Here is a 24170-nt window from a genome sequence, read left to right as displayed (position 1 = left end):
CTCATGCACAGTTTCTGCAAAGGGCCCTCCTCCCTGCCCCTCTATACTCACTTTACCAAAGCTCCCTTGCCAGGTCTTCCTACTACGCAGCTGGCACTGAAATGACTTGTATTGGCATTTAGGAGGAACAGTGACATCACTCCTCAAGACATGTGACAGTGCAGGGGGAGGAGAGGAGGAGTTAATATGCACCTCTTCTGGGTGCCGGGTATTGTTGCTGGCTGCGAAGAAGGAAAAACAGCAAAGCTTTTAAGGTGAGTACAGGTACAGTATGTTAGGAGAGAGGTGTCCCTTGCAGCATTGCCACTTTTTACCATCCATGGGCAAGGTGATAGTATCTCTTTAAATAAATGAACTGTGCAGTTGTATTTGAATTCAACTCTGGCTACGAGGGTTTTAGTTTCTTTATTTTTTAAAGGAGAAGTATGGCCAAAGCTTTCATGGCCATACTTCTCCTGGGGTTCACAGGAGTGCACTCAGTTCTGCACTTCTGTGTCTCAGATTCAGCTGATAGTGGGCTAAAGCTCACTGTGGGCTGACATCACAGAGATGGTCCAGGCTCTGCAGGGATCCCACCAATAATTTTGGGATCCACCTAGATGCCTGACTGGCAGCTGGCTCAGCCTCTCAGTGAGCCACTAGAAGCCTGCTGCTCTCAGCCAACACACAGCCCAGCACTCCAGTGAGAGCTAGCGGGGCAGAGAAGAAAGCTGGGGACTGACAGTCACCGGCTCTCTGCTCACTGAAGACCAAGAATTGAGTCATCAGCTGTCTTTGATCGCTCAGTTCTCGGTGTAGAGCCAGCGGAGGACAGCTGCAGCATTGGACTGATGCTGCAGTGATCTAGTTGAGTATATATGTTTGTTTTTTGTGAACTAATGCTTCGCTTTTAAAGAAACTATTTAAAGAGAAAAAAACTCTGGTGGTAAGAAAGTAGACAACTAGGCAACTAGAGACATCTGCGCATATCTTCAGCAGCCAAGCTGTTTTACAAGGCAAAGCACGAAAACTTCTATGTAGTGAAGGAGATTGCTCCTAAGCAGTGCCCATATATTTTCCTACTGGCAATTCACGATGAGCATTCTTTCTGGTTAACAGAAACGTGGAGGCTGGAAGGAAATGCAGTAGCTTTGCCTGTCAGAACAGCCAAGCATTCAGCTGTCTCAGGAGGGTTTGTAAAGCAACATCAGTCAGTCAAATTGCATTTCAGTCAGTCAAATCAGTCAATCCCGAACACTTTTTGAACCACCGAGACTTGTAAATATGATCACAACACAAGCAACTGAGCCATGTATCACTCATTAGTTTGATCGGACCCCAGAATTTAATTTGTGAATTGTGAAAACTAGGTAAATTGAAAGCTTCAATACATTTTATTGAATTATCAAATTAAAATGGAACTGGAAAATATATAATTAAAAGTGATTATGGGAGGGGCCAAGGAGTTGCTACCAAATGTGGCAGACACATTTTGTACCAACAGCACACAGAGATCCAAATAAATTATTATTTGGTTAAATTGTAGGTAGGAAAACAACAAGTGGGTACAGCACCAAAGTTCTTGACTTAACAGTTCCACAAAATATTTAACACCAAGAGCCCAATATTACAAGAGCGCAGTCGTAGAAGTTCCAGCAATGTTAGCGTCACATTGGCAAAAGCAGATAACAGATTGTCACTTTGACATGGTGGTGTCCCTATTCTGTCTCTCCTCATCAAGAACCTCTCTCTAGGGTAAATGAACTGTCCCTATCTAGCGTGGATCCTGTGCCTATACTTTCTACATCCTCATCCTCCATTCCCTTTGTACAGTGGTCAGCAACACAGAGGGGAGGGTAAACTGCAACTGCCTACATGATTTTTTTGGTTTTTTTAGCGTGTTTGATGAGAGCAATTTCAATCCCATCTCCTCTGCAGTCAGTCAACGACTATTATGCTTTCAACTGCTTCTGTAACATTGACAAAAAACTGATTTGAAAGTTCCTGCACCAATTACATTGCCACATGTATTTTTTTGTTTGTTTTTTTAAAAAAAGCCATCATTAAGCTTTGAAACTATATAAATTGTGGAGAAATTAATTTTCAATGTTCACAATGCACTGAAATCTCAGCTTTTCTCTTTGAGAGCAGATTTCTGCAGCCTGACAGCCTTTTAATATAAACACACACCAGGTGTTTCTAAGCTGTTAGAAACAGACTGAAACTTGACTTTAGAGTCTTTGTTGTCATCTTTGGGGATCTTAGAAAACAAATTATTTCACAGTAAAAGTAGCTGCAGAGGTGAGCAATTGCTTGTTTAACTCTCTTTTACCGCTTGTTGAGAATATGTAAATACAGTGCTCAGCATAAATGAGTACACCTCAAGAGATTTGTCACAAAACCTTTACTTTTCTTTAAGAATCAACATTTTCTATGGAAATTGCAATAGAGAAGGCCATACTGAGCAGACCTGCCTAATTCCGAGCTGTGTATACAATGAAGGGCAGTAGGAGGTTGGGAGTTGGCTGCTTAATTTGGTGTGTCAGGTACCGATAGGAACATATAAAATTGTTACTAGGGTCAACGTATATGTATATATTATGATAATGGGTTGATTTGTGTGCTGTTATAGTTCAACAGACATTTATTAGGTTAATAATATGGTTGAGTAAGGCCCTGCTTGAGGTTTACAGTAGTATCTAAAAGCTGGTTAATGTATGGTTCTAAGCATGTGCTGACGAATAGTGAGTGAATGAACATCCTTACACGTAGTGGACCCGATTTTAAAGATGCCAATAAGGAAAAGACACTGAGTAGTGCCATCAAAGTAGTCACTGAAGAATGGTGATGAGGTGCCATGCAGGTGCAAAGCGGCATATATTGGTTAGCACAATGTGTCCTAATGTCAGACATGTCTGGACTGTTCTATAGAAGCTGTCTCTGAAGAAGGTGATGGTGTGCCATTCAGGCACAAAGCAGCATATGTTGGAAGGCAACATGTTTTTATATCAGACATTTATGGATTCTTACTGCCTGGTTATCAAAGAACCATTTGGGCTGTTGGATGTCATCTTGGAGTGTCAGTAAAACAAGAATTTACAACAGGGCGTGTGGCTGCATTGCAAAATCCTGGTCCTAGGAATTCACACTTGCCGCCTAGCATTGGAGCGTGGAGATAAGAGAGCCTCGGCACAGATTCCCTGGTGACATGAAGATTAAAAGGACAGATCGCATGGCTTCTAGCCAGAAGGAATAAACCGGATGTGGACTGAAATGTTGACCTGGGTCATAGCATTTTTGTCAATATAGCAGTGCCCTCTGGTGGAGACGACATACTTCCAGGAGGATGGCTGGGGTAATACTATACTTATGTCCTAATGAGGAAGGAGGACAGCCCCTTATGAGTTATGGACTGTCGCTCTTTGGACAGAGGACTACACCAGATGGGTCAAGGGTGTTTGTGTGGGTGGTGTCTGAGAGTGCTTTAAATGCAAGCCTGGCCATGCTTGCACCCCTTCCCTCTTTCTACCCAGAGCCCAGCTAAAGGATATTCAACTTTGAGGACAAACTTATGTAACGTATCATCTTTGCTCTTTTATTTCGATATGCTCTTTAATTTTTGTTTAGATTTCTCTGTTAGTGTTTTACTTCCTTTGTAAATAATAAAGACCTTGCTTCTTTGAGCACTGTGTTTATTATTATAGCTAAGATTGTAATATATGACTACCATGAATATTGTCAGAACTCAGATATACTGGCTAATTACAGGGACCGACAAGATAGTACATAATTTTAATATAAGTAAGGGGCATCCAAACCCACTCCCATAATTTATTTCAGGCACTATACTACAAAATACTCCCACAAATGCAGGCCATTGATTGCAAACAAGATTTGTTAATTTGAAGACACAAAAAAGTATTTTTCTTAACAAATTCATTCAAGACCATGTTGCAAAAATGAATACACCCCAATGAAAGTCTTAGGAGCAAAGCAAAATTTCAGACAACAAAATACTAATTAACAAGAATTCAACTACAGGTAAGTCTAATTATTCAGTAAACAGGTGTCCAGCAGACAGTTGATTATAAAAGGGCGTTAATTAACAAAGAAAACCCCTTTCCATTTCTTTACACAAGAAGGCTACAAGAAGATCGGCAAAACTTTACTTATCAGTCACAATAGTGTAGCAAAAGTGATACAACAATTTAACAAAGATGGAACTGTGACCATCTCACAGAGACGTCCAGGTTGTCCACAGAATTGAACACCTCAACAGGAGCGTCTTCTGATGAGAAGGGTTGAAGAAAATTGCCATGCAAGATCACTGCAGTTAGCTAAAGAAGTAGACAGCCAAACTGGGGTGATTATTTCCCTTGAGACATCACAGCATACACTGCAGAGGGATGGCATGCATGGGTGTCGTCCACAAAGGAAGCCTTTTCTAATGCCCATGCACAAAAAATCCTGCCTAGACTTTGCAAGTGCCCATACTGAAAAAGAAGAAGACTACTGGGACACTGTATTCTGGAGTGATGAGACCAAGATAAATGTTTTTGGAACTGATGGCCTTAAAACTGTATGGCGTTGCAGAGGTGAGGAGTACAAAGAAAAATGTATGGTGGCTACAGTGAAACATAGTGGTGGCAGTGTCCTTCTATGGGGCTGCATGAGTGCTACTGGTGTAGGGGAGCTGCATTTCATCGATGGTATCATGAATTCACAGATGTACTGCTCTATATTGAAAAAGAAGATGCTACCATAACTCTCTGCCCTTGGCCGTCATGCACTTTTTCCAGAATGACAATGATCCGAAACACACATCTAAGGCCACTGTTGCATTTCTAAAGAAGAACAGGGTAATAGTAATTCAGTGGCCAAGTATGTCTCCGGATCTGAACCCAATCAAACACCTACTGTATGGAATATTATGAACAGACAAGTTGAGCATCACTCCCCATCCAGCATCCAGGTTCTAAAAGAGGTCGTTCTTGAAGAATGGAAAACGATTGATGTTGCAATATGTCACCAACTTGTTCATTCCATGCCTAGATGACTTGGTGCTGGGCTTACATATCATGGTCATACAAAATACTAGATGTAGTAGTTTTTGTTCTGGGTGTAATAATTTTTGCATCAACCAATTTGTGTAAAACTGAAGATTTTGTAATCTAATTTACATTACTAAAGTGATACTCAATTTTGTTATTTATTTATTTAACAAACATGTTACACTTACCTGCTCTCTGCAGTGGTTTTGCACAGAGCAGTCCCGATCCTCCTCTTCTCAGGTCCCCTGTCAGCGCTCCTGGCTCCTCCTTTCTGTCGGTTGCCCTTCATAGCAAGCAGCTTGCTATGGGGGCACCGGAGCAGGCGTTTTCCTGAAGCGCTGCTCCGTGTGTCCATTCACGGAGCCATGGCCTGGCCCTGTCCCCTCTCTCTCCTAACTGGCTGACTGGCCAATGGCTCCCGCTTGCTGTCTCAGCCAATGAGAAGACAGAGACAAGGACAGCCGAGGCTGTCATGCACATCGCTAGATCGTGATGGAGCTCAGGTAAGTATTGAGGGGGCTGGGGGCACTGCTGCACACAGAAGGTTTTTTACCTTCATGCATAGCACGCATGAAGGTAAAAAACCTTCATCCTTTACAACCACTTTAACCTTACTTTCATGTAATTAGCTAAACAAATGTTCTATAAAACGCAGTTTTGTCAAAAATTTGGAAATTGTTCTTGTGTAAATTGAGATATTGATTAAAATCTTACTTTTCAAAAGGGGTGTGCTCACTTATGCAAATCTCTGTAGTTTAATGTCCATAGTCTGGGCACAAATGCACATTAGTAGCAGTTATTAGTTAGGCAAACATGGAAATGGAAATAGAGCATTAAACATATACATTCTACAGAACATAGATAGACTGCAGAAAGCTCTGATAGAAGGCGAGGTCAGTTTCACTTTACTAGTTTAAAACTACAAATAAGTCTTCCACAGTTGGTTAATAGGGCTTTTCCTAAAAGTTCTACATTAAACTTACCCCATGTCCAGAACAGACTTTGTCATTTGAACCCATTGGACAGCTACTGATGTTTAGTGATGAAATATAGAGGCATTTTCTGTCTAGGCACATCATTGATGGGCCACATGGCGTTCCATCTTCTACATATCCCATGTCAGTTTCATCATCCAAAAGAATATGGGCACCACTGTGTAAAGAGATAATTATACATCGAACACTTTTTTTAAAATTTCTGTAGAAAAACAAATTCCAGCAATGAAATAATTGTACCATGGGCCCTGTGCTGTTCTCAATATATGGGCCAGTTTAAAGGGATAACGTTCATTGTACATAAGCATTTGTGTTATGCAGTGGAATATTCAGTGGTACATTCTTCCTCATCCCATGCCGGTCAACCAAGATGGCCGAAGACTGGCACCCAGGAGAAAGATGTCAGCGTTGGCTGACCATTTAAGAAGAGGGTAAGCACTGCAGACTATAATCCCAATTTGGATATTTGTGTTATACTGTATCTGTTCGACAAGTGCAAAAAATACCTGTACTTTTCCCAGAAACCAGTAAACTGATAACTTCCTGTGCTTCCTGCCTGTGCACAAGAAGGTGTTATGAAGATGAGGAAATGAGGAGGTGCGGGAGAGATGTGAAGAGGTGTTTGTTCTTTGTGATGCATCAGAAATTAAGTAGGTAGGGCTGAAAACACATGCTTTAAAATTCAGAGGGTTGTTATGTCAAAAAGGAAGATAGGAGCATAGTATATTTTTGTCATATCAACAGTTAATATTCTGTACTTGCAGCATATTTAAATGATAAAACTTGGGGTTATGTTTATGTATTGCAAGATGTACAAACTGTATACAGTATATGCTTTTAGGAGAAATATGAAGCCTACCATTGATGAACACCTACTCAAGGAAAGGCCAATACACACTTGTCCAATTTTGGCAGATATATTTTTCATTGCATTGAATGTCATTGGATGTGCACAATGGCATGCCCTCATGTGTGTTTACACATCAGAATGTGTGTTAACATACATTTTGATACATTTAAATTAAATTTAAATTACATTTATTTCAGTGATTTGCCATAAAAAAGCAATAAAAAGGACCCAGAAAGCCTTGCAAGGTGAAATAACACTGACGTGCAGAACATTATTAACATCCCCATGGACCTGAGGCAGCCACCCATTCTGTCCTTCTTGTAATTCACCACTGTTTACAATAATAACAGTACAAAAAAATATTGATAAAGCATGTAAAAACCTCAATTAAATACCTGCAGTCCAGAACTCTCTTTTGGTGATTAATGTATGTTGGTGGAATGTCACCCTCTAATTTGCCAATACGAGGGGTTTTAGATACATTTGCACATAGCAGAAATCCACAAAATACATCACTGCAAGAGAAAAAGCCAAATTTAAAAAATTACATTGCTGGTGCCTTTTATTAATTTAATGTACATCTTTCAATGTAATGTTCTTAAATTATTTGTATTATTATTTCCTTGATGTACCCTGCATCAATAGTGTACACATGCCAAAAAACAATTTACTATATCAATGAATATTTCACTGTGAGCCTACAAAGTTGTTAAAATATGGATTATTGCATCTATATTATGAAAAGGCATACAGTCATAACTCCTACATGGAACAGGCATGGGAAATACAAAACGTCTCACATTCAAATTAGAATGTGTTAATCAAGTATATATTGCTGAAGCTAATGCCAATTAAAAAAGAAAATCAAGGAAATGCACCGTCACTCCAATGCAATGTGGTCTTACACACTAAAAATTCAGAAGGTATGCAAAAGAATGTGCTATGCAGTACATAGTCATTCAACATGATCCACTCATAAAGTATGGAAAATGTTACTTCTGAAATGTTTCTGCTTTTGGTGATTAGTGCCCTGGTACTTTAAGCATATCTAAATCCAAAACTGTTTTTCTGCTGTTCAAATTGAGTGAGAAAGGGTAAAAACTGCTGCTTTTGTAAATGTAATCTGTACCTTTGGGAATATTTTTTTTCATTCCCTGTCCTCTAGACACAACAGGAAGTGAAAGGACATCTCTCCAAAGTGAAAGAAATGCCCTTTTAGAGAACTGTCATTGGCTTATATGTCCCCACTGATTTCTCTATTTTTGTGTCAACTCAAAATTGTGGATGAGAGGTCACAGGGACAGATAGAAAGACTTACTTCCTTAACATTCATTCCCTACTCTATCCAAAGCAAAAAAGTTTTCGCTTTAGATACATTTTAAGCAAACTCTTTACAGGAAGATGAGAGAAAATTAGGAAGCTTAATGTACCTTTTAGAACAGGTCATGTTAGAGGCTCTAAATGCAATATAAATGGAACAAAATTGACTGTCATGTCATAGAATAATCCTACCAACCAGGGTTGGATCTTGTTAACTGGAGCTTATAGACACACAACCTTTGGAACTCTGAGTAATACCCCTCTGCTATCACCTCTTTTACAAATAACATTACTTTGTTTTTCTGTTCTTAACCTGGCTTAGAATATTGTGGTAATATACTACTAATATAAACTACTCCTAATGATGATAAAGAAAAATGGCCAATTATAGAGGAAAAAAGAGACCACCTTTGCCTCTGCCACAAATAGACAGATGTCTACAGTGCCTAACACTGGTAAGTCTTGCTATTTATAAGGTCCTCAATTAATATATAGATAAAACAAAAGCAAAAAGCTGATACTGTTTACAGCCAGCTTAGATGTGCATGTATGTTTCACCTACACCGAAAGAGGTTGATTTACTAAAGAACTATACATTATTGGCTTAGTAGAAGCAGAGAAGTAGTGAAGCTGTGTTCACTTTGAAAACAGGGTTTTGACTTGCATATGGTTTGATAATTGATGTTAACACAACTTCACCTTAAATCTAAGCTAAGTGAGCATTCACTTTGCAAAGTATACTTGAACTTTACACAGTGAACATGTTCTATTTCTAGTAACTCAACTCCTATATTCTCACACACAGGATCTATTACCGGTGGTAAGTATTTAGATTTCTTAGCAAATTACATGAAGGTACATTCATCCTGCCATTCCTACATAGGTCAAATATCAATGCTGGCTTATATTTAGCAATAATATCAGGAGAATGTTTCTTGAACTGTTTTGTCCATTCCAATAACAACTAGCTCCTTTTAACTTACTGTTTGCTGCACTTGATCCAGTTACCTCCATCCTTTCCACAATTTCCTTTCTCTGTGCCTTCTGCATTCAGTCTTTCATAACAATATTTGTCCGACCCTGAAGCTTCTGCCATGACAGCAAAAGAAAATTATAAACAGGATAATGGTATAATTATCTAATATTAATTTTCCTTTCCTGAAGCATGGCAGCATACTCATAGATATGGTTTCATTCTTACTCACAAAACTGATTATATGAAACCCCCATAAAAGGCCATTGTTGGTGTAAATATACTCAATGCAAAAGCCCTGGGAGATTTTGTATACTGATATGCTTTATTATCAGGAAAGGAAAATTACTGATAGGTAAGTATACAATTTTCCTCATGGCAGCATGTGTATGTGACATAACAGACAAAATGGTATTTGTACAACTTACATTTATACAAAACTGAACAACCAAACTCTAAATCTCTTAACCTCTGAATGTGTCTATTTGCTGGCATTAGTGCCTTGGTCTTCTATCATGAGAGAATAATCCCAACTTTCCTCCTGTGACTTCAGATATTGCATTTTATAGCTTGTTGATGTACAGGAAAAAAGCCTTAATATGTAATTATACACAGATTTGGCTTAGATAAGATATCTGCAATCCATGGCTTAAGTTGGGGGGATATTTTGAGCATTACTAAATACAACATGGCCTTGGATATGAAACATTGTAAATCTGTTATTGGTAAAATCACACGTCAGTTTAATTTCACTCAGCCATGGACTGAAGACACCTTTTCTAAGTCAAATTGGTGTAGAAGTAAATATGGAGGCTCATTCCTGTACAACAACAAGCTAGAAAATGCAATATCTGAAGTCACAGGAGGAAGGCTGAGACTAGAAAACCAAAAAAACCTTGTTGCCACCCAAAAGGTCTACATTTTATGGCCACAAATGGATTGTTTTGGCTACTGATCTAAGCTGCATTGCTGGCCTACAGGTGCCCCCCGAGGTGGTATAAATCTTCTTGACATCCATATCTGTCCTTCTGTCTAGGGTGTCTTGTGTCGTCCTTTGGTAATGTGACATTCCCAGCAACTTTGCTGACTGCTGCATTGATTAGAGGGACTGCATCCAATCAACAAGCTTTATCTTCTTTCAAAGGCCTAAATCCTAGCAAATCTATTCAGCAGAAAGGGTTTAGTCTCCACTCCCTTCCACTTATCAAATATCATCTGTCTCATTTTTCCATTAGAGCAGGGATCTCCAAACTATGGCCCTCCAGCTGTTGAAGTACTACAAGTCCTATCATGCCTCTGGGAGTCTTGCCTGTGGCTGTTAGAGTCTTGCAAAGCCTCATGGGATTTGCAGTTCCTTAACACCTGAAGAGCCATAGTTTGGAGACCCCTGCATTAGAGGAAGGTGTTGCTAATACCTTCTGGACATTGATGGTGGTTCCATATGTAAAATCAAAGCCTACAGCTGGTGATTCTGCTGACAGCGATTCATCCCCTGAAAGAGATGCTGTTGAGGGCTCTCTAACCTACTGCCTCTGAGACAAAGAAGGGCTTTAGACAGATATGCAGCTGCTTTACTGGGCTTAGTAACTGACAAATCATGAATAAAGGCCTTCACCGTCCGTTTAATAAGGCTCGAAACTTCTAACTTTTTTGCCTCTTCACCCGCTGCTGCTTCTGTTAAGCAGACCTGGCACAGCATCTTACTGGGCAAATCAGGCTGTTCACAAACTCAAAGGTCAATTGTTCCTTCGGGCATAAGGTTTTCCCTTTAGCCTGTCTTGTGGAACTTTGATTGCATTGCAGTTTCTTCAGGAGATGAAAAGGACCTCTCAAGGCATTCTGAATATTTTGCCATCCATTAAGCCCATAACTGAACTGTATTTTAAAATGAATAAATACTTACCTACTAACCCTCACCTTAAAGAATGTGTTTGGTCTCTAAGGGAACTCATGCCTATGTATATGCTGTCATGCTTGTGCTGGCAAAGTAAACTGTGAATGCTTCACTTTGTCCATACATCTATGCTTCTGTTTCTTTCTATAACTTTCATGACAATTATTAAAATATTATCGTTAATATAACAGTTGTGTATGCTAAAAAAAAATAATACATTTCAGAATTTTCAGTGTGCTGTGTATTACCTTGTGAAAGTCTATAAATGAAAAATGAGCATCTTATTCGAGGTGGCAGAAGTGAAAAGTTATACCATATTTTGTCCATAGACAAAAGGGGCAAAGACAAATATAATTTATTTAGTTCATTCTTTGTCGCATGATGTCTCCAGGCACAATGCATTGTCTCCATGAGCCACTCTGATAGGTTCCCAGCACTAGTGATGGTTAAATCTGGATGGGCTCAATACATGGGCATTTTTGGCTAACATGTCCAAAAATTCACAAATAGCAAACTTGAACGTGAAGCCCACTCAAGTCAATGGAATGTGAATTTTGAAAATCGGTTCTGTCCAGCTTCAGAGATAATAGACAATGGATTGTCAAACAAAAAGAACAGGGATGTGAGCACAGGGTGACATGTACCCATGCAAAAAATGCATTTGGAAAATACCACTGAAGGGAATCAGCTCTTTTATTAAAGTTTAAAGAAAAAAATTAAAAATGCACAATTCCTTTAAATAACATTCTTTGGGAGTGCATTAAACCTGTCTCTGACGTAGCATATCATTATAATGTGCCAAACCAAAAGTGACATTTAAAATGAAAAAAATACAATTTAAAATGCCACTACGACATTCCCCTCAATGTCCATACCAAACCCTTAATCAGGGTCTGTTATGGATTGTAAGGGGGAACACAAAAAAACAAAAAATGTCATGGGGTTCCATATTCCTTGATGAGGGTCTAATATGGAGTTTAAAAAGAACTGTGTGTAAAATCCATACCCTATCCTTTTGTATAAATATATAAATAAACCACTTTGTGCTAAGGTAGCAGCCAGAGGTTTGTGGAGGCAAACAGGACAAATTTGGTCATTTAGTTTTGCCAAGTCTGAGAATTACCAGCATGCAGAGTTTGGTGCCACCTTTGTGTAGCACTACCCTCTTGAGGGCCACTGAGTATTTTTGGGTTCCCTGTCTGTCCTGAGCCTGCTTTGGAAGTACAGCCCCTACTGACACCACCGTGAATCTTTGACCAGAAGGAATCTCTGGCTTTGAACCATAAAAAAAAACACACAGTTTAGCGTGAACAAATATTCTTGTTATATTGAGGTCAGAATATAAAGAATGCAAACACAAGAAGAATCACAGTAGATGTGCATAAAAGAAAAGTTAAACACTCTAAAAGGTTCACCAAAGTAATAAAACACAGTATCACTTTAAGCAACCCCAAATATCCTGTAGGATCAGAATTTAAACATCAATTCCAGCTTCTAAGATGTCTCTCCCCAAGTGATCTGGAGTGAATTATCAAGCTGTCAGGCTAACTCACTTTGGGGTTCTCAGTTGCCGGTAACTGGGTTTAACTCTGGAGATGAATACTTTCGTTATAAGCAATAGTGTCCCCCTTTTGTATCTTTTTAAGTAAGGGTGTCAAATCTTTATTTTTTCTACATTAAGGTTCAGATCCTTCCTAGTGCAAGATTTCCTTAAGATGGTATAAGCACAGAAAAATTCCCCCTTTGAGTGATGTTGAATTTGGGTAAAGTCGCTTTAAAACAAAGGATGAAGGCAAGAATTAGCTAAGATTGTAGAAAGGGGTGGAAACAGACTTCAACAAAGCCTGACCCCCTAAAGATGGTGAACCAGTCTGGTGAAGTAGGTTCCTTTATAGTTGGAAGAGGCTTGAAATGAGATACTAAGTGTAATCCTGTCCGAAGTGGGCACGTGTTGTAGCCAGAGTCCTGCGGTTTCAGGGTGTTAGCGAGGCACTAAAGTGGTAGGCCACCAGACAGTCTGGGCCTCAGTGTGATAAGGTGTGGTGTAAGGTGTACTGAACTGAACAACTGAAATTAATACAATCACTGTGATGATCGGGGTATGGAACCCTCTCACTCGATCTGTAGCCTTCACAACATAAGAGGTAGTCTTTCCGGAGGGGGACCTGTTAATGTTTGGTTCCTCTGTTAATGAGTGATGCTGATGACAGCACTACGATCCAACTGCCAACAGGATTTACTGTCCCGCTTGTCAGCGATACCAACGGTTTGCAGTCCTTCTGTACTTCTCTGCTCAATGGCCCGGTCCAGCCCGGATCTCCAGAGTCCTCCACACACACCTTTCCACCACCTCTTACCATCCACTTCCTTCCTGTAAAGTTCCTGGGCTTCTCAATATACATGCCCTGCCCCTTTACCAGCTCTCCTGGGAAATGTAGTCTGTTTACTCCCTATCTGAGTGCTTAAGTCCTGCTACCAGCATACAAGTCCAAGATTTACATCAATAGAGTCTGCATAACTGAACCGCAGAACACTGCCATCTTGTTTTTAGTTAACATCCTGCAGGGTGTTACATTGGTATGGCCACAATTACATACTCTACCTCATCCCTACCCAGCAAAAAAACAAAAAGCAGGGACAGCAGGCAGGATTGGGGATCTTTGGGAAAGGTTATATAGTTGATCTACAGCCTGCTGGAACACTGTATAGTCCATAGATCGACTGACTGCGCTCACTAAGGAGTTACAGTGCCAGTCCAACTAAAACTATTTTTAGTAAATGATGGTGATTTAAACCAATGAATGATTTCTAAAATCTCCAGGAATCCAATGGAATCTTGCGTTCCCCCGAGCTGGCTATTTGTAGAGACCATAAAGGGAGCCTCTGCTCTCCCTACTGGATTGTGTACTAATTTTTTTAGAATGGTCAGATTCTTTATTTAGTTTTTCTAATGAAGCATGAAACAAAATGGGTAAGGCTGTTTCAGTGTAATCAAAACTTGGAACTATGGCAGGGAATCCCCAAGATATATAACACAGAATTATTCAGCCCATGAGTCTGACGTAAAATGAAATACCACTTTTGAATCTATGAATTCATGACAACTGCCTTACTGAAATAAAGTAAATATGATTGAACAATTACTTTTGTACCAATCATAATTTAGCCCAGTAAATAGGCTGCATCTAAATAAACTAGTAGCTATAGTAATTAAAAAAATAAATACAGTTGCATAGTTAATACAGTAATAACTTACTTTGTCCCCAGATGTGTTTGCACTGATTGTCTCTTGTCTTGCATTCCCCATTGTAACAGCGTCCCTGAAATATATTTGTATGTCCAAAACGGAGATATAAAATAAAATAATATATTTTCTGTTAAAATAAATATTAGCTGTACATACCACAAGTGAGACATGCAAGAAATGTAATGCTTTTACCTGTTAAAGTACAACTAAAGGCCAAAGTTTTTTCTTTTTTTTTTTAGTTTTGGATAGTGTGGAGAGGGATTAGAACACTTGTCTGTTGTTATTGTTGTCTGGGCCCCTATTAGGGAGATTCACCCTCTCTATTTGTCCTGTTTACCATTATCATTGAACGTGAAAAAAAAATCCCAAATTTAGGGTTGTACCAGAAAAGTAATAGAGGGGAAATGTTCCAATGGAGGCTCTAGTTCTGATGGCCTGGGGGTCCCCAAGAAATTTCCTTAATTAGCAGTGATTTCTTCTCACTTCCTTTTTTGGCTATTGGACAGGAAAAGAAGGGAAATCTCAGCAATGGGACATAGATGGCGAAAATCTGACAGGGTTTTATTCCTCCTTTGCTCTATCCAAAATTTAATTTAAAAAAATTGTGCCTATAGTTCTACGTTCATTTGTTACAGAATTTTAGCCAAGGCTTTAATTTGAAAAAAAAAAGGCCATGATGAACAATCTAAAAACAAAAAATTAATCTAGTAGATATATCATTCAGTTCTCTCTGTAAAGTTTCCTAGAGACACTAAACATGCACACTGAAGTGATCTTGGACCAGATTAAAGTAGATCTAAATCCTAAGAAGATGATATTTAGTCTACTAAAGAACTGTTTATAAAAACAAAATATAAAAAATTGCCATTATTTTTTTTAATAAAATAAAAGTTTTCACTCTCTTATTTCACTTTTTTATGTTGCTGATCTCACCCAGACTCTTTCAGCTACTTACTGTCTTCATCAACTTGGTCCAGTGTCAGCTGCACAGCATTGCTTAGGGCCATTTTTATGATAGTGGCATTGGTAGACCATGCTTTTGCAACATGTGCGTCAGCACAGCTTTTAATGTAAACCGGGGGTTAATGCAGGTTCTCAGTTGAGAGACAGAGTTTGCTCCCAAACCAGCATGGTCATGAACATGAAACTCATACAGTCATGCCCAAAAATATTGGCACCCCTTCATTTCTGACAGATAATGCACCACTGTACCCAGAAAACTGTTGAAATTACAAGTGTTTATGCAGCCTCTTGTTTATTTCTTTTGTTTGTATTGGTATGACACAAAAAATTGGAGAAACAAAAAGCCAAATCGGACACATTCCACACAAAACCCCAAAAATGGACTGAACAAAATTATTGGCACCTTCAATGTAATATTTGGTTGCACACCCCTTGGCTAAAATAACTGAAATCAATCACTTCTTGTAACCATCAATGAGTTTCTTACACCTCTCTGCTGGAATTTTGGATCACTCTTCTTTCGCCAACTGCTCCAGGTCTCTCAGATTGGAAGAATTCTTTTTCTCAACTGCTGTATTGAGATCTCCCCACAGGTGCTCTATGGGACTGAGATCTGGATTCATTGCTGCCCATTTTAGTACTCTCTAGCACTTTGTCTGAAACCATTTCTGGGTGTTTTTTGATGTGTGCTTTGGGTCATTGTCCTGCTGTAAGACCCATGACCTCTGATGGAGACCCAACTTTCTGACACTGGGCCCTACATTGCACCCCAGAATTCTTTGGTAGTCTTCAGAATTCATAATGCCATGCACTAGGTCAAGACATCCAGTGCGTGAAGCAGCAAAGCAACCCCAAAACATCAGTGAACCTCCACCATGTTTGGCAGTAAGAGCTGTATTCTTTTTTTTTAAAGCCTCATTTCTTTTTCTGAAAACAGTAGAATGATGGGCTTTAACAAAAAGCTGTAATTTTGTTTCATCTGTCCACAGCACCTACTTCCAAAAGGATTTTGGCTTCCTCAGATATGTTTTGGCAAATTCCAACCTAGCTTTTTTATATTTCTGTGTCAGCAGTGCGGTACTCCTGGGTCTTCTACCATAGCGTCCTTGTCATTCAGATTGCTATGTATAGTGCGAGCTGACACAGTTGTACCCTGTGCCTGAAGGTCAGCCCGAATTTGTCTGGAAGTTAATTGAAGTTCTGTATCCACCATTCAAACAATCCTCAATTGTAATCTTTGATCAAATTTTCTCTTTTGTCCATGTCCAGGGAGATTAGCTACAGTACCATGGGCTGTAAACTTCTTGACAAAGTTGTGCACAATGGACACAGGAACATTAAGATCTCTGGAGATGGATTCCTAACCTTGAGATTGTCCATGCTTTTCCACAATATTTGTTCTCAAATCCTCAGACAATTCTTTGCTGCTCTTTCTCTTCTCCATGCTCCATGTGGCACACAAAGCCATACAACAGAAAGGTTGAGTACATTTTTCACCATTTTAACTGGTTGCTGATGTGATTTATATATTGTCAGCACCTGTTAACTGATACAGGTGAGTTTATTTACAAATTACAGGAGCATCACAAACTTGGAATGCAATTATTTCTTACAATATTGAGAAGGTGCCAATAATTTTGTCCACTCAATTTTGGGGGTTTTGAGTGGAATATGTCAGATTTGGCTTTTTGTTTCTTCACTTTTTTGTGTCATACCAATGCAAGCAAGAAATAAACACGAGAATGCCTAAATATTTGTAATTACAATCATTTTCTGGGCTAAGTGGTGCATTATCTGACATAAATGCAAGGGTGCCAATATTTCTGGCCATTACTGTAACTACCCAGCACTTATTAGTAACATCCCAACCATACACCAGGGAAAGCGGGCAGGATTGGAGCTCTTTAGGAAAGGTTAGCCAGTTGATTACCAGCCTTTTTCAAGAACACCACAGTTTAATCCATAGATCAACTAACTATCTTTACTAAAGAGTTACAGTGCTTGTGCTCTTTGAAAATGATGGTGATTTGAGCCAGCTTTCCAATAGTGACAATGGTAGACTACGCCTGTGTAATGTGTGTGACAGCACAGATGCTTGTGGTCAACCAAGAGCTCATAGGACAGGAGCCATGCAGGATCACAATTGGTAGACAGTTGTCTCCCAATAACAAGAGGTGTCTGAATAAGGGCCTCCATAGCAGGATCACCAGCTAAGAGATTTAAAAAAGGTTGAAAACAACTTTTTAATTGGAAGATTGCATTAAGGTTTATATGAGAGTTTAGTGAATGGATTAAGATGTAAAGAGTGAAGTGGTCTGAAGTGAACCTGTATGTATTACAAACAATCAATCAAATTCAGAGGAATTTCAAAGAAAACAAAGCTTCACTTTCAGGTGTTCAGATTATCACTAAGGTTCACTCAAGCCCATTTTTTCCTTTAGTAGGAATGTGAGGACTGCCACTTCTCACCTTCCTTTGGAAATACTATTTGTATGCCTGTTATTCTCACTTTCAATACCTTTTGAGTCACTGACCCAGAAAAATGTAGAACAGAAGAGTCAGAGAAAAGTAGAAGACTTATTAGCATGGCAGCCAGACAACATATTCAGAAAGAAGACCATGTGACTGCACTGGGCCAATTACTTGTGCTGTCAAGTGGGTGGAAAGGGAGTGAGTCACATGCTGCCCAATACCTGGAAGTATCCCATACTGAATCATTTATGCTCCTGGTGTACACATGAAGTGGTAGCAGAGTGAAGGGAAGCTAAGTGTATGTTGCTGGAAGGGAAAGTTACATAAACCTGTTGCTTTCCTTGCTCACTGTGCTTTCTCTGACTTCCCTAGACATCACACTTTAGTAAATCAAGCCACAAAACTGTTTCAGGAATCCATCCCTAGAGCAAAATACGTCCATTTCAGTCTGATGCTGAGTTTTTTTTTCAGATAATTTGCATGTATCTTTTGCATCCAGTCTTTAGTAACTGTTTTTTTTTATAGGGAAGAGTGTAAAAGGTACTCATAGCAACTAATCAGCAATCAAACAAATTGAAGGTCAAATATCACTTACATAGATGGCAATCAGCACGGACCATTTCATTTACTTTTTTATTTGACCACTTGTTTTATTTGCCTTAATGCCTTAAATTGCTTGAAGCAAATCTGTCGCATGTGATGCAAAATGATGTGCTGTAGAGTAAACTAGAGCACTAGTAACACTGTTTTACTCTTTCAGGCTCTCTTCACATTATGCATTGTATTAATGCAAAGTACTATCATGTATTAAGGTGTGCTGTGTTAAGACAGCCTATTCATTTTGAATGGGCAACCAGCACAACTGAACACAGTGAACATCGGCTATGCCTCTTTTGATAATGCATGCACCTCAGCAAATGACATGTGCTTTATGGTGGTCTGTGTTGATGGATGCGTTGCCTGCTACTGTAACAGTGCATCAATGTGCATTATCATAAGGGGTCCTAATACATTCTATCATTGCCAATTAATCAGTAATGGGAATTTTGCGCTTTCCATGGTTTTTACCTTGTCCCCCCCAATTTTTTTTGGGAGGTAAACTTCATTGCCACTGACCATCACTTAAGCATCACTGTCACTAAATGCCAGTGTGGGGGGGGGGGGGGGGGGTTTAAAGGCATTGCCACTAACCACCAATAGGGAAGAGTATTAAATAGTACTGCAACTAAGCACCAATATGCGGTTAATTATTGCGCCCACTGACACCAATGCCGGGGGTTATTATTGTGTCCATTGAGACCAATGCTATGGGTTATTATTGTGGTCTCTGACATCAGTGCTGGGGGTTATTTTTGCACCCACTGGACACCAATGCTGGGGGATAATATTACAACCATTGACACCAACACTGGGGATTTTATGAATACGCATACTTGCACAACGCTTGTAAAAGTTTTGAAAAAAGCTTCAAAATGACTAGGAATACACTACATTTTCGCTCTGCTCAGATGTGAATGCAGGCTTAAGCTGGACATATATGATTTTTTTTTCATTCAGACAGTAGTCAGAAAAAAATGAACAGATTCCTCCATCCACATAAGTCAGGCCGATGGAGGAATCCCCAAGATGGGTAATTGGATTCTGACAACAGTACCTGGGGCTGTCCAAACACACCGATTAGCAGCTGCTGACTGACAGTTTTCCAACCTACTCGTTCAACAGAAGTTGATCTAACATTCCAGTTGTGTTGAACAGGAGCAGCCACACACTGAATTGCTAAACTGACCACATTTTGATCCGCCTATGGCCAGCTTTAGTAATGAGCTTAATGGAAGTTTTAGGATTTTAGGCTGCAGATAAACACATGGTGTAGGTTGCAGGGAAACACATGGCTTCATTACAATGCTGGAGTGGAGTAAACTATTAAAATAATGTGTGGGATGCATTATATTGGCATTATGGCTTTTATGGTGCTCAAAGCTTTGGAAGATATATGGCATTAGGGAATAAACTATGCTGATAAATGTTATCACAAACATGATTATAATTCTACCATAGAGTGTTTTTTTTCTAGTGCGAGCAGATATTACACTCTCTAAAACTATATCTACATTTTGGTCACACTGACAACCCGAGCAATGGTGAATGAAATTAAAAACAATGGGGTTGATTTACTAAAACTTAAGCATGAAAAATCTGATGCAGCTCTGCATGGTAGCCAATCAGCTTCTAAGTTCAACTTGTTCAGTTAAGCTTTGACAAAAGAAATGGAAGATCATTGGTTTCTATGCAGAGCAGCACCTGATTTTGCACTCTTCAGTTTTAGTAAATCATCCCCACCACTTATTGTTGGGTAGAATACTGTCATCTTAAGAAACATTCTCAGTAGATCAACTGCAGAAGGTTGCATGTCTATATTTTCACACAACAAACAAAGTGTTACCTGGTTTGAATCACAGGCATATCCATCTTGTTTACGAAGATTGGGTGGACACTAAAAAATAAAAAAAACAGACAAGCTCACAAAATATATATATACACAGTATATATAGTATTATAAAGCATTACATATACGCTTAAGTGACCTGTATCACCATTGGTGAACAACAACCATGGTGAAAAAAATGTTAAGGTAAAAATTGGTTGAAGCCAATGATTGAGAAAAATTACCTACGTTAGCCACTAGTAACAAGGAAAGGAAGCTTTGTGTCAGCTCTAAGTCACAGCATTTACAGGGCTGGGAACACCATGTGCTGGGTCAGTTGGTCAGTCACCAAGCACCAGTACTGTTCATTAGAGGAAGTGAAGTGAATCACATTATCCTGCATATCCAGAGTACTGGTACTTCCTTTGCTGTCTGTGGCTGAATACATTGATACAGTGGTAAAGGAAACAGTAGGTATGTCTCTTTCTGGGGGAGAGGGATCAATGCAAACCTGTTGCTTTCCCTGTATGGATAAAGTACATGTTTGTTTGAAGTGTGTTTCCACTTTTGCAGCCAAATTGGGATAACACATACTTTAAAGCTATATGATACTGCTGTCAAAGCATAACTTAAAAAATGCTGCTTACTTTTGTCAATGTTTTTTACATTTTAAAAATCCAACCTAGCTTTCCCCTAATTTGTAGAATTTAGGAAAGAGTTGTGTAGTAATGTTTAACATAATTAAACCTCTCTGTAATGTGCTGGCAGATCTCATCATCAGTTGTAACCTAAATTTGAACACTGTTCCAACAAAAGATTCAAGATCTCAAGGCATTGGTTCTACATTGCATGTTATTGCACTTTAAAACATACTATGGGTTATTTACTAAAATTGTAGAGTGCAAATTCTGATGCAGCTCTGCATAGAAATCAATTAGCTTCCAGGTTTTATTGCCAACGTTTAACTGATCAATCTGAAGTTAGAAGTTGATTGACTACCATGCACAGCTGCACCAGATTCTAAGTGTGCCAGTTTTAGTAAATCTACCCCGCTGTTCCTCAAGTGAGTTTCCTCAAACAAGTCCCTCAAATAAGCTATCTATTCTAAGAAAGAGAAGCTGCCCATATAATTCTATCCAAAAATCTGTTCCAAAGAAACAACTAGAAATGTTAAACAAATATTGTTTTCATTAAAATTACTATTAGCAATGCTTGTGAATGATAGCACATAACAAACATATAGTCGTGGGGGGGCTTAATTCAGGAAATAACAATTATCCCAAAATTGAATGTTAAAAGCAAACAACTTTTTTTGTACCATAAATTGTTTATTTTGAAAATTTATAAAAGCTACAAAGAAATAAGGCACCAGAATCATAGCTTCTGACATTGCATCAATAACAATAAGAGCAGCATAGTAATCCATCAATGCTGTGGGTGGGCATCTTCCCCAAGGATGGTCAAAAACAGTAGTGCATAAAAGCAAACAAAATTTAGAGATACTTTCAGATTACATTTGTCATATCATTGAATGTACTAAGAGTTTTTATACTAGTGTTTGAACAGATACTTATATGAACATTGGTGTGAAAATCTACTAGCATATGGCCAGCTTATGTTGGGAGGCTTGTATGATCACTGAAACAGTTGAACGGTGTGTTAGGGTAAGAATTCATAGTGGGTGGCAAAGCTGTACATATCACCAGGTATTATGTAAACTAAGGGTTACAGAAAGTATGCTTTCTATACTAATAAAAATGTTGTTATAAAAGCATAGAAAGGCAAAGCAAAAATACAATATGGGAAGTTAAAATTACAGTACCTGGCCGGAGTCTCCTGTGCATTGCTCTGTGATGTCACAATCGTTCACTGCATTGCGACACTCATACTCACGAGGTAAAAACTGCAAAGGTAACAGATAATATAGACAGTATTTCCTGCTTAGTAGACTTCAGTCTTAAAGTCATATTCCAAAACTCATCGTAAACTAGTTTCAGAAATTCCTACATTAGTGCACCAAATAACAAGATACTTATTTATTAGAAGGTACTTCTATAGCGCTACATTACATGTTTGTTGTACATTCACATCAGTCCCTGCCCTCAGGGAGCTTACAATCTAAGGTCCTTAACTCACAATCATACATACACAGACTAGGGCCGGGTTAAACAGGAGTCAATTAACCTACCAGCATGTCTTTGAATTGTAAGAGGAAACCCACGCAGGCACATGGAGAACATGCAAGCTCTATGCAGGTAGTGCCATGGTTGGGATTTGAACTGATGATGATCCTAGAGCTGCTAGGTGGAAGTGCTAACCTTTAAGCCACTGTGCTGCCATCTTTGATCTGCTGCTTCCAGTTATAGGTCACCAGACTCAGCAATTTAGCCCACAATTTCCCTATTATTCCCTATGAATTTTCATGGTGTCCTCAAGCCTTATGAATAGTGCACTCTTTTTGGCATATTTTGGGTTTCTTTGGGGTTTCTGTCAAATTCAAGATTTTTGATTTCCATGCCAGTCATCTTGAAAATATTTTGGTGGTAAATTTCACAAGCTAAAATATTTTTTTCTAATGCTCCTGAAAACAATGTTTTTAAACTTTATACAGACAAGAGTTTAGCCTTAACCCTAGCCTAATTATAGCCCTGATCATTTATTCATCACACATAGGCATTTAATTCATTTAAATTTGAACATTATTATGAGAAAAATTAACAAAAACTAAAAACATGAAGCCTTTTTGACCCCCCAAGATATAGTCAGTAAACCTTGACTTAAACCTAGTTCTAACCATAGCATAATTATAGCCCTGATCTTATTCTTATACATCTGGTCAGTCATTGGCTTTTAAAGCAGCAGAGACCACACAGATCGGTTCCTGTATGCTTCCCTTTGATCAGGACGTTTCAGTGATAGGTGGAACAGAGAGATTTAAAAATTTATGTGATGACAAAAAGTACCTGACCAAAAGGGTGTGAATATTATGGTAATATAAATCTATCATCATCATGTATAGTGATGAGTACAAGCCGAAAATGTCCTTACATTGACACATAATCAAAGGCCTCTAAATGTATCATTAGTCTAAGCATTATGCCTGTGGCTAAGACCTGTTTGATGTTAGGCACATTAATTGCAAATGTTATTGGTGATTTTTGATCTTGCTACATGTACAGTATGATATATGACACATCTGTTACAGAAGACACCGAACAGACAGGACTGTATAACCCTAATGAAGCTTATGTGTCACCTACCAGAACAGCAGAATTGGAAGTAACATTGCAAATGACTTTTCTACAATTTTTTTGCCTGTACTGGCCACCTCTGTGGTTAATTCAGCAAGAGGGAGAATGGGATACAGTTAAGTTGAGAGGAGTCAGAAGATTCACTATAGTTCAGAACACATGAAGCCATCTCCCCTCCCTGGCAGTCTATACATGTAAAATCTATCTGTAACTGTAAAGCAAACAGAATGCTGCCTCCAAAAGTACATTCAAGCACTATTTTTTCTAAAAGAATTACAGAATCAGAATCAGAGCCATTATAAAAACAAAAGACAATAACATTAGTTAATACTTACCAGACAAGATGTGTTGCAGCATGGTCCATCACTGCACTGGGCTCCATTAGACAAAGAACATTTCTTGCAGCAGTCTCCAATACAATCCTGGGTAAAATGTTTTGTCTATGAAAAAGATAGGTAGAATATTGTTATATGTAGGTGTTAAGCAGCTTCCCATCCACCTTCACAAGCAGTAGGCATTGACATTTTAACAACAAAGTGAAATAAGGCATTTACAGTATGTAATAAAGCAGGTGAAACACTAGTCCCTTTAAAATATCCTACTCCAAATTCATGAAAGCCTTGGGACTTTTTCAGTAACTGTTCCAACTTGTAAGAGATTCATGTAGTTCCTCTTTGCATTACTGCACCAAATTCAAAAAAGAATTACTTGCAGTTCATAGGTAACAAGACTGGAGGTAATTAAGACCAA

General features: G+C 38.8%; 1 protein-coding gene across 4 annotated transcripts in view; it reads right to left on the bottom strand.

Moving 5' to 3' along the window:
- ADAM23 (ADAM metallopeptidase domain 23) overlaps positions 1–24170 on the bottom strand; it is a 243664-nt gene that overhangs the window by 35072 nt on the left and 184422 nt on the right. For all 4 annotated transcript variants that reach the window (XM_089671082.1, XM_089671098.1, XM_089671077.1 and 1 more), the window contains exons 17-23: positions 23756–23860; positions 21992–22072; positions 20188–20238; positions 14319–14382; positions 9179–9284; positions 7271–7390; positions 6014–6182 (exon numbers count right to left, since the gene is read on the bottom strand). In XM_089671082.1, coding sequence (XP_089527208.1) covers positions 6014–6182; positions 7271–7390; positions 9179–9284; positions 14319–14382; positions 20188–20238; positions 21992–22072; positions 23756–23860 — 696 coding nt within the window. The remainder of the gene's footprint in view (positions 1–6013; positions 6183–7270; positions 7391–9178; positions 9285–14318; positions 14383–20187; positions 20239–21991; positions 22073–23755; positions 23861–24170) is intronic.

Source organism: Staurois parvus, unplaced genomic scaffold (assembly GCF_062004578.1).
Source record: "Staurois parvus isolate SC_StPar_1 unplaced genomic scaffold, SC_StPar_1.0 ptg000011l, whole genome shotgun sequence".
Classification (NCBI taxonomy): domain Eukaryota; kingdom Metazoa; phylum Chordata; class Amphibia; order Anura; family Ranidae; genus Staurois; species Staurois parvus.
Note: the sequence above shows the minus strand (reverse complement) of the source record. Positions and strands in the feature narration are given on the sequence as shown.